Source organism: Psammomys obesus, unplaced genomic scaffold, assembly GCF_907164565.1.
Source record: "Psammomys obesus unplaced genomic scaffold, mPsaObe1.curated_primary_1811, whole genome shotgun sequence".
Taxonomy (NCBI): domain Eukaryota; kingdom Metazoa; phylum Chordata; class Mammalia; order Rodentia; family Muridae; genus Psammomys; species Psammomys obesus.
In genome coordinates, this window is record NW_026589861.1 from 1 (window position 1) to 11689 (window position 11689).

Consider the following 11689-nt stretch of genomic DNA (forward strand, 5'->3'; position numbering starts at 1 on the left):
GGGAAGGGAAGGGAAGGGAAGGGAAGGGAAGGGAAGGAGAGCTTTGGAGGTTCACTGTGAAGAGGAGGGACCGAAAGGGTGGATCCGATCACCTGTTGGAAGAGGTGGAGTTTGTTTAGGGGGACGACAAAGGGAATTTTTTGTTAGGTTTCTAAGTGGAAGATCAGGACTCAATAAAGCAGTGCTTAAGGAGAGGATTAAGCGGTCTGAGGAACAGAGCGAGCTGGAGGATAAAGGCAAAAGGCTCCTCCTCAGAGGCCCGGCAGAGCCGGGGACTCACCGGCCCCGTCCGCGGTGACGATGGCCTCGGGAGAGATGCACACCCCGCGGTCGTACACCGGAAGCTCGTCGCAGACCAGGCTCTCGGGCCACGAGTGTCGGTACTTGATGAGAACGGGCTCGCAGCCCTGCCGGGCGCGCTCGCACACGGACTTGCAGGGCTTGATGGGCTCCTGCTGGAAGTCGATGGTGCAGATGGGCGCGTACATGGCGCAGAGGAAGAAGAGGAGGTCCGGGCTGCAGCGCGTCTCCAGCAGACCTTCGAACTGCTCGATCGCCAGGATGGCGTTAGCCTGGGTGCTGTGGTGCAGGTGGTTGGGCATCTTGGTCATGTTCCAGGGCAGGGACTTGCAGAGGGGGATGCGGACCGGCTCGCAGGTCGCCGCCCGAGCCCCGGGCACCCGGAGCAGGCAGAGCGCGGCAGCCAGCACCGGCAGCCCGGCGCGCGGCGGCAGCATCCGTCCCGGGCCGCTGCAGACCATGGTCCCGGCGGGGTGGCGCGGGGCGGACAAGCACGGCTCGCTCGGACCCACGTCCTCCCGCTGCGGTCCACGAGCTCGGCGGAGCCCGCTGCCTCGCTGCGCCGGCTGCTCTCCGCAGGCGTCTAAGCCTCGCGGCGAGGCGGCATCTATTTATTCCTCTCGCTCTGGCAGAGGCATCAGCCTTCGCACATCAATCAGATGAGGCGGGCAGAGGAGGAAGCAAGAGAGGAATAAAAACAGAAGTCGAATTCAGTTAGGGGACTCGGAGTTCTGGGGTGTTACCAAAAAAAAAAAAAAAGGGGTGGGAAGAAGCGCGGAGTTCCGCAGAGCGGGATGGAGGGGGGACCCGGCTGAGGGTGGGCGGGGCGGGGCGGGGGCTGCCGGGGGCGGAGGTGGGAGTTGGCCCAGCCCCGCGGGGTCGGGCAGAGCCTGAGAGCGCGGCGGAGCTCGGCCCCCTGGCTCGCGGCTGCGCCTTCCCACCTCGGCTGCGAAGAGCTCCGCCCCGCGGTCCCCTGCCCTCCGGCTCCTCCTTCCGGGAGAGCGGCGGAGACCCTCCCCGGCGGCGGACACCCTCCCCGGCGGCCCAGGGAGCCCCTCACCGCCGCCCCGCCCCGCCCCGCCCCGGGAGCCCTCTCTGCCCCTCGGCCTCAGCCCGGGGGAAGGCGCGGGCACAGTCCCCCTAACCGTCCGCGTCCCGGAGGTCGCGTCCGCTCAGAGCAAAGGCTCGGCCTTATTCGGCAAGCGCTGGCGATGCCCGGGGTCAGCGGCTGGCGCGGCTGTACAGAAACTGACCTGCGTAAGGGTGTGGGTGTGCACAAAACCAAAGAGACCCCCGGGGGCGAGAGATGGAGTTTGCCTCCTCCTTTCCATCCCCCTCTCCTTCCTTCCGAGGTTTTCTTTGCCCTGTAAAATTGAAACTTGGGAGTTTTCCTTTTTTAAAAAAGTTTGAGAGTGGCCTGGGGTGGTAGCGCACGCCTTTAATCCCAGCACTCGGGGAGGCAGAGGCAGGCGGGTTTCGGTGAGTTCGAGGCCAGCCTAGTCTACAAAGCGAGTTCAGGACAGCCGGGACTACACAGAGAAACCCTGTGTCGGGGAAAAAAAAATTTTTTTAAGTGTAAGAGTGGAGCCTGCTCTAAAGCACTTGGATTCCACCACCACCCGCCGAGTTTTCTCACAGAAGGTTTATCTAACTCTTCCCACGGGCGCTTTCATCTAACGGGAAATAAACCATCAGGCAAACTACCCCACACAGGTAAGGATAATAGTAAACAGGAAACCGGTTCTCATCCAGATGAGTTCAATCCGGAGGAGAAAATAGAAAACAGATCCCTCCCAGGCTGCTCCCTCCAGAAGGCTCCTGTTTCTGGCCGCCCCCGCCCCCCGGTTCAGAGCATTGTGCGTGGGAAGTCCTGCCACGGCCCAACCACTGTGCCCCTTCAGAGGACAGCCACTGAGCGCGGAGACTGCGGTGTCAGAAGTCAGCGGGTGCAGACGGCAAAACTACAACAAAGCGGACCGGCGGCAGGGCAGCCCTGATTTACCCAGCCTTCCCCGCTGTCAGTACCAGGAGATAAAGTCAGCCTCCACTTCCGAGCGCGCAGTGGGGTGCGCTTTTAATCCCCTGCAGGGGCTCGCTGGCACTTGGGGAATGTCAGCGGCTGACTGGAGTTTATGGAATTTTTATCTCTAAAGATGATCATTAACAGCGGTTTGTGACTGCAATGTTTTCGGAAGGAAGTGTGTCCGCTTCATAGGAAATCAACAACAGATGGCGGCTAGGAAGCCGTTTTATCAATTAATAAACTATGCCTTATTTACAATCATTTGGTGTTACAGAAGAAAACAAAGCCCGAAGTTATATAAATTCATTCAATGGAAGATGACAAAGGACACGCACAAAAAAGTTGAAGGGGATGTTTATAAACAGTCAATATTGAAATATTAAGGCGCGTTAAGGGATTTGTGATGAATTCGAAGGTGAACAGTGAGCACGGTAAGTTGTTAAACGGCGTTTTGTTCGCCTCAAATCTTACAGGAAGAAGTGAGCACTGGTTTGTGCTCCACGGCGCCAAATTCTTGCACAATCTGTCTGTCTGTCTGTCTCCCCCATCTGCCTTCTGTTTTGTTTTTGTCCCAATCCAGACAGAACTCCTTCAGGGTTCAAAAACTCAAAAGGAGGACGTGTGGAATCAGAGAAAGAAGACTCAGTCACAACAAAAGAAAAGAAAAGTTCTAGCCCCCCCCCCCTTTTCTGAGGGGGTTTGGGAGCCAGCCTGCGAGATGGCACTGATTTGAAGCTCGTACATATCCAGGGCCAAGTCAGCTTTACTCCGAACTCCTTGTGGATGTTCCCAGGTAACCGAGAGCCGCGCTAAGGCAGAGGAGCTACACAGAACAAAGCCATTTTCAGTTAGTATGACCTGAAGTGGCAAGCCTAATCTTAATATTTTGAATTTGAGTTCCCATATATAAAATGCCTTCCTCTAAAGCTTTGACTCTATCCTCTAGCCCGCAAACTACCTTTTCCTGAGTAATGAGTGCCAAAGGAACATTTCCAGAAAGGGCTTTTTTTTTTTTTTTTTTTTAAATAGAAACTGGCTTTTTTTTTTTTTAATCAAAGAGTAAATTGCAAACATCTTTATTTTTACATACACGAGTCTAAAAAACACTAGTCAGTTAACAGAGATGTCACTGCGATGTAATTTATGGACCTTATCAAAATACCAAAGATTATTTCAGTAACTAATCCAGTATCACTGTTGCTTTCTTGATTTGTTGGTGTATTGTCCTTTAACCCGGAAGAGTGCTCCTCCATTTCACCATATGCTTTTGAAGCGTTTAATTAATGATTCTGTACGCTGCTGCAGGATTTTAAAATTATTTTTATTAATTACACTTTATTCACTTTGTATCTCCCCTGTACCCCCCTCCATCCTCCCCTCCCAATCCCACCCTCCTTCTTCCCCACCTGTGCCCCTCCCCCAATCCACTGATAGGGGAGGTCCTCCTTCCCTTCCCTCTGATCCCAGTCTATCAGATCTCATCAGGACTGGCTGTACTGTCTTCCTCTGTGGCCTGGTAAGGCTGCTCCCCCCTCAGGGGGAGGTGATGAAAGAGCAGGCCAATCAGTTCCTGTCAGAGACAGTCCCTGTTCTCATTACTATGGAACCCACTTGGACACTGAACTGCCATAGGCTACCTCTGTGCAGGGGTTCTAGGTTATCTCCATTCATGGTCCATGGTTGGCGTATTAGTCTCAGAAAAGACCCCTGTGCCCAGACTTTTTGGATCTGTTGCTCTCCTGCAGAGCTCCTGTCCTCTCCAAGTTTTTCTGTCTCCCTCTTCTTTCATAAGATTGCCTGCACCCTGCCCAAAATTTGGCTATGAGTTTCAGCATCTGCCTCGATACCCTGCAGGGTAGAGCCTTTCAGAGGCCCTCTGTGGCAACTTCCTGAACAGAACACCAACAGCACAGGCTCTAAGAGCAACAATCAATAGATGGGGCCTCCAGAAAGGTTATTTACATGATCAGCAGTATGGACTCGAGGCAGCCATGGCTCCATCGATACTAACAAGAGCTGTGATTCCTGGAGCGAGGGCAGCGATGAGTCTCCGAGGATGACTTCAAGCATTAGAAAGGGACTCCAAGGCCCATGTTTCCAGGCTGTCAAACCAAGGCTGAGGTAAGTTGACCGGGAGCAGTGAGAAGGAGGTCGTCTAGCTCCAACAAAAGCAGCAGGCGGTAAAGTCTGACGGATGCAGCCAGTTACCAAGCAGCCAGTGCAGTGCATGTAGTAAAGGTAATTAATTCTTGTGAGATTAAGGAGGCGGCAAGAACCTGAAACAAGAACAGCGGGAGGAGCAAGACACAGCCTGAAGACCGGAAAAACAAGCCGTCATGGTTCAGAGGACATGTAAGCACAGTATAAGTGGTTGCAGCAAAAAGGTTATATTAATGTCACTGGAGGTGGGTAGGATGGTGAGAGGGTTCAGCTAGAAACAGGTGTCACCCACTCAGCCAAGAACTAATGGTCATCTAAAAGGGGCTTAGGAACTAAGGGAACTGTCCGAGTAAACTTAAGTTGTTTATCCCTCTGATTTAGGCAGGGCATGATAATTATAGCCTGGACTAGAAACAGATAATTTCATCATCGGTGTCTTGAAGAGAGTAACACATGCCTGTGGTCCTCCCTTGTTCCAGGGGCCGCTGGCCACCAGGCCCCGGGGACAAGGGAGCAGAAGCAACAAATGGGTGGTTCGGAAGGCCTGTGAGCATGATGACCTAACTTTCCAAGACCAGCTTCAGTGGGACTGCTCAGCTTTATTCGGGTGAAGGTTCCCAGGGTAGATGCACACTACTGGCTGGGGCTTGAAGTGCCAGGGAAGCTTCATTTGCATCTGCCATCGTGGTCCTATCATAGGAATGGGAACACAGCACCTAATTACCCTATGGGCAGCAGGGGGAGAGGTTTGCAGCGAGCTGTGTCAAAGGTTATACTCCAGATATGGTGAGAGGCCTCTAAGCCTAGAGACATTCTCCAGATTTGGTCAGGCAGAGAGTAGGAGGCCCTGTTTACGGGGAGGAGGGAGTCTAGCATCTAGCACTGAGCTCAGAAGACCATCTGGAGATGGTGGACTGTGACCTCAAACAGCAGGGTCTTCCAACACATGCCCCTTAGCAGGAAAATCACAGAGAATCTAGCACAGATACCCTGAGACAGGACTCACATCAACCCGGGTATGATTATATTGATTTACAAGAGGGAAGAGTTTCAAGGGGTGCTTAGCAGTAGTGGTTAAGATTTTCAGAGTAGTTGTGTCAGCAACAGAAACAAAACTTAAGTCGAAAGATAACCACTGAGAATTCTGTTATGAGACCAATGCTGCACTGCCTGGCCACTGTGACTGACTGTACTGGGCTAGACAGATGGCTCAGTAGTTAAGAGCAGTGACTGCTCTTCCAGAGGGCCATGGTTCAATTCCCACAACTCACAACTGTCTGACACCCTCACTTAGATGTACATGCAGGCAAAACACTAATGCACATAAAATAAAAATAAGTAAATTATAATAGTCTCACTTTTTAAAAAAGATTTCTATTATTCTTGGGGAAAAATGTTAACATTATTCTATAATACAAACCAACAAAACCTTGCAAGGGGTCTACACCAATAGTTGAAAGACAAATAGGAAGGCCATCAACACAACCAGTAAAACTTAAAACATCAGCGGTCTCATGAAGCTCAAAGGAATCCCTATGTCCTCCGTTAATCTTGAATCATTTACCACAATTTTTACTTCCTCATAATCCCATGTTGCTGGATGGAATAAAAGAGGTTCTAGAATGTAAGTCCAAAACTGAATCTCAGCGGTTGCCAGAGAGGACAAAAGAAAATGCCTAAACGGCCGTCCAGGACATCATAGCCAGAAGGAGATTCTCTGAGGTTGCTGTTGTCCTCTGGTCTCCAACCACCTTCTCTGCTCTGCTCTTGAAGTTAAGGCCTCGACTTGTCCCCAGTTTGGTGCGAGGTATGTGTGGAAGTGGCTCACCAGGAGGGTCGCACCCCGGGAGACCCTCCTCTTTTTCTCTAGTTGTGGGTAGGTGTCCAGGTTGTGAAGGGCGAGGTCAGGGAGGCAGGGGAGCTCTCTTGGCTTAACCGTCCCAGAACTGGGTAATTCACCATGAGGAAAAGACACACAAACCCTCTTGGGGAAGTGAGCAAGACATCCAGGTCTGTCCGCTGTCCTGTACGATCTTTTTACTAGAGCTTTAGGGATATTTTTAATTTCATAATGGTTTTCTTCATTGACATTTAAATGATTTAAGACAAAAGGGCATGGTTTAGAATATAACAAGGAGAAGAATGTTTAAACACTCCTTGTTGTGACCTTTAGAAGGTCAAACAAAACGTAGAGTTTTGTTTTGACTGAGAACTTTCTTCTTCTATTAGAAACTTGGGTGTACTCACAGGTGTGATTGTCACTCTCTTTGTAGTCTTTCCGGCTGTGATTCATTCTTGTTTGTCTCTGGGAATCATGAGAGCAGAACAGATCACCACTCCTCTGCTTGTTAATTATGTTGATTTGGTCGACTCAACAGAAGGACCTGGTGTGGACACATCAGCTAATGTCCGGATGTTCTCTCCCAGTTAGAGAGGAAAAACTTACCTCAGTGGGCCACTAACCAAAGGCTTCTATTGAAAAATGCTGCTTTTGAGGCAGTGGTTCTCAACTGTGGGCCAAGCAACCCTTTCGTAGAGGTCAGATATCCTGCGTATCAGATACTTACATCATAGTTCCTAACAGTAGCAAAATTACATTTATGAAGTAGCAACAAAATAATTTTATGGTTGTGGCTCATCACAACATGAGGCGCTGTATTAAAGGGTCGCAGCACTAGAAAGGATGAAAACCAAAATCTATAGTCCTAGAGAAGCTAAACAAGGAGGACCCTAAGGAAGATGCTCGATCCTCGTTCAGAAGGGCAAATGCAATAGACATCGGAAGCAGGAGAAGACAGGGAATAGGACAGGAGCCTGTCAGAGACAGCCTCTGAAAGAGTCTACTGATAGAGGTATCGAAGAGAGGCTGAGACTCATAGTCAAACTTTGGGCAGAATGAATGGAATTTTATGAAAGAAGAGGGAAATAGAAAGGCCTGAGGGGACAGAAGCTCCAAAAGGAGACCAACTGAGCTAAAACCAAAACCAAAAAGAACAGAAAACAAACAAACAAACAAAAACTGGGCACTGTGGCCCCTGCAGAGACTGATACCTCAACCAAAGACCATGCATGGAGATAACCTAGAACCCCTGCTCAGATATAGCCTGTAAATTCAGTCTCCAAGTGGGTTCTCTAGAAAGGGGAACAGGGACTGTCTCTGATGTGGACTCAGTGGCTGACTCTTTGACTACCACCTGAGGAAGGGGAGCAGCCTTGCCAGGCCACAGAGGAGGACACTGCAGCCAGCCCTGATGAGACCTGATAGGCGAGGGTCAGATGGAAGGGGAGGAGGACCTCCCCTATCAGTGGACTTGGAGAGGGGCAAGGGAGGAGATGAGGGAGGGGGCCACAGCTGGGATACAAAGTGAATAAATTGTAATAATTAATTAAAAATTTTAAGAAAAAGAAAGGATGGGAACCACTGGTCTAAGGAAACAGATACTAAGGAACAGGTTCCATTTATGGGTGGACTTATTCTGTTTGTTTTGTTAAACAAATGCAGTGTTCCTAAAGCATTTATAGATTTTATATTTTCCACTTAAATTCAAATTACATTTTCTCCCCTGAGAATTAAGATTTTTTTTCGTTGCATATATAGATCTAAAGTATGTTAGGTTACATATTTCCATTGCATTTGTAAGTCATTACAGCGAATGTTACTATTGTATCACAAAGGCTACTACTGGTATTTGCAGTAAATCATTAGGAGAAAGTGAAAAGAAAGGTGGATGGCTTCATATGTGTCTAACTTTTGTGTGCTCTCAACATCCGCTTACCACAAGGAAATCTGTGTCGTATCTATTTTAAAAGGCTGGAAATAGAAAAAGTAAGTATTTGCTAAATTTCTCAAGGGAAAAATGTGCTCAGAACATCATGAAGCCCTCCAAGCAAGGAAAGAACTGGAGGGAGAATGCTGGGAGTGCTGGGGCTGCAGAAGGATGCTGGGTGGACTCTGTGCATGCAGGGAAAGTGAAGCCGTACTTCACTTCAGACAGAGAAAACACCCATTCTTCCCCACAGGGTAACAACACAGGAGCAGCGCAGACAAAGAGCAACTTCTGTGAGAGGACAAAGGTCTCTGGACACTCTGCTTGGCACTCTGATCGTGGTGGCCTATGTGATCACCGAGGCGCCTGCACAGGGAACCCAGCGGACTGGCACTCAGAGACGCAGCCATGCTCTCCAGTGAACTAACTGGCTATCAGTGATAACGTCTCCGTTCTTCTCTGCTGGGACATGTTTCTGACGTGGGTTGTGAGTGTGAAAGTTTCTAGAAAGTGGTTACATCTTCAACTGAAAAGTCTGAGTGACAAATTGGCCTTCAAGGACCATGGGACACTGAAGTGTGGCAGGTCCCCAGCCTAGTTACAATTTATCTTGGGCTGTCATTTAGCCTTCCAAACAGCCATTCCTTGCCCACCTCTGTGATTACTGCTAATGGAGAAAAGATTTCTGGAATGTATTAATGGAACAAATCTGTAGTTTCTGTCAACCAAAGGGACGTACCTGGGGCCCACAACTGAGATTCCCCTGCATCCGTATAATAGCCTACTTAAAGTTTCCACCGATGTATTTGAAAAGCACCTTGACTTACAGCATCCTCTATTCTGTTACTATAAAAACTTTGTGAAACTGCTTCCACGTTGGAGTATGGATGTGGGATGGGTCTGAGCCAGCCTGACCGACATGGTGACTTTCAAGATAGTCACAGTTACATAGTGAGACCCTGACTCAAAAACAAACAAACAAACAAACAAGAAAGTAGGGGGTGAGAGAGAATTTGATTTGAAAAAGTAATGGATTTTAAATTCCACAATGCATTTTCCAAGTGAAATGAGAACCAGCTCTAGTGGGTTGAAGGGAGAAGCACAGTCAGCTCTTAGAAGTCACCCACTGTCACATCAGAGCTTCAGGGAGGACTCATCCCAGTGGGGCCATCTCAAGCCCAGCTATGCCAGAGTCCTCCTGGGGTCAGCCTCCACAGGCTCGTGCTTTACCTGGCTGCCCCGTTCTACAGGCCTGTACCGGCTTTCTGTGTCAAGGTCAGAGGCCAGAACAGAGCTCTTCCCTGTACGTCATGTTTCTTCCAGGGCACTGTTCCCATCATCAACAACTAGTCATCCCAGTCCGAATGTAACCAGATTCTCTTCCAGTCTGTAAAATCTTCTGTGGGTAAGGCCGCCCACGTCAAGAGTAGCTAGCAGACGTGGGCAGAAAAATCTTCTAGGTGACGTGGCCACAAATGAGGAAGCCATACCTCCTCCTCCTGGAAATACAAAAATACAGAAGTGCAAATAAGCCCAAGGCTTTCCAGACTCTCAGCCCACAGAGAAGAACATCCCGAGGCTTCAGCAATGCAGGGTCTGTTTCCTCAGTTACACAGCCTGCATTTGCTGCTGCAGCTACCTGCTTAGCTCTGCAATTGCCGAAACCTGCGCCTGGAGTCCTTTTGCTACAGGTTTCGTGGGCTCAGCTTACCTTTCTCTTGGTCTCAGGTTCAGTTGCATCCAAAGACAAATGTTTGTGTTCTTTCTCCCTTTCAACGTTGACAAGAGAAATTTTTACAAAGGATTTGAGAGGATGACAGCACAGGCAGCCGGGAGAAGTTACAGACCTTGTAAACAGAGCGAGCATTTTATGCCTGTGACTCAGCCCTGGCACACTCCGGAGGACTGCAGCCTTTCCGTGACTCGGCACACTGTGGTGGTATCCCTTCCCAAAGATGCTGAGGGCAGCAGTTCTGTGGATGGGTGTCCCGGAGCTAATGCCTTAACCTTTTTCAGTCTTGACTTACACAGCTGCGAGTTGACAAGCGAACAGTCCTTGATCACACATGATAGCTATGAAAAATAAATTGAAGTGTTTAAGCAATTACAGTAGTGCTTGATAAATCCCAATAAACGCTAGCAATTATGATTTTTTGCCTTTGAAAGCATTATTTCCCTCTCCTTCCATCCGAAAGGAAATTCTGCATCCTCTCAGATGGTGGGTGCCTCAAAGTGAAATGCTTTAAAGGTTTAAAGGTATCTGCTGTTTGGGGCTAAATAAACGGTTCACCTTCTGTTTCCACATTCCATTCATATAGTGAACATGAAATAAACTCTTAGCCCGCATATCACATCCCTGTTCCTTTCTTCCCTTTTACTTTCTTCCCTCCCTCCCTTCTTCCTTGCCTTTCTTTCTCCCTCTCTCCTTCCCTCCATTCCTTCCTTCCATCTCCCCTTGACTTTTCTTCTTCACAGTCACTATTTCTCTTCATCTTTCAGTTATAACTTGCTCTCCTTTCACTGGTTATAAATGAAAGAGCCCTTCTTACCTGGAGTATGAACGACTGAGCTGGCACGTTCTGCCAAGGTGGAGTTTGGGTGGCAAGAAAGTGGGCCATTCATTCTTGCCACATCACAGGATGCTGGGTGTCGCTAGTGGCAGCTTATGGAGCATAGAAACACCTTCTGTGTTCCTTTTTCCTTTCACAGACAGTAAAATACAGAAATATTTCTATCACTGAACACCGGAAGACAGAATGGGTGCTGATGAAACTCTGGATATTACAGATACTGAAGACTGACCTGTCAGGGCCCTCCTCATGCAAAATGCCCTGCAAGATTAAAATAAACACGGCCAAACCCTCTCCTCAGCTAGTCACAAGAAGAGCACTCCTACCTTGCCTCAACAACTGGAACAAGGCCCCTGCTGCTGCACAGACACACAGCCGTGCACGCATCACACCTGTGCCCATGCAGCGCCCTGCCCCCACGCTGCCTCCGCCAACTGGAACTGCTGCTTGCTGAGCCTCAGGAGGTCTCCATGTGACTGTTTCAGGTTTCCCACCCCTTCTGTGGGGAATGACTTAGAACTTGTCACGCCATCTTAAAAAGATTGCTGTCCCTGTACATACACACACGATGAAATATATGTGTGTGTGTACATATATATATATATGTGTGTACACACACACATATATATTAGGAATATGAGCTGGAACCTGGAAACAGAACATGCTTGTTTTCTTTTGATACAGGGTCTTATCCATGCAGCCTAGGCTAGACTCATATTCAAAACTTCCAAAACTTCTTAACCCGCTTTCTGCGTGCTGAGATTATATGCATCCACTACCATATCCAGTTATGAATACATTACAAAATCTATTCACTTAATCAGGTTTTTTTTTTTTTTTTTTTTTTTTTTTTTTTTTTTTTTTTTGTT

The 11689-nt window shown here is 48.7% G+C and overlaps 1 protein-coding gene across 1 annotated transcript; it reads right to left on the bottom strand.

Annotated features, from left to right (window-relative positions):
* Positions 1-280: 280 nt before the first annotated feature.
* On the bottom strand, positions 281-1048 carry LOC129675465 (secreted frizzled-related protein 3-like; the record flags this gene model as incomplete). Its single annotated transcript, XM_055605467.1, has 1 exon — positions 281-1048. A coding segment is annotated over exon 1 (481 nt), but the record flags the coding sequence as incomplete, so codon positions are not given.
* Positions 1049-11689: the final 10641 nt, after the last annotated feature.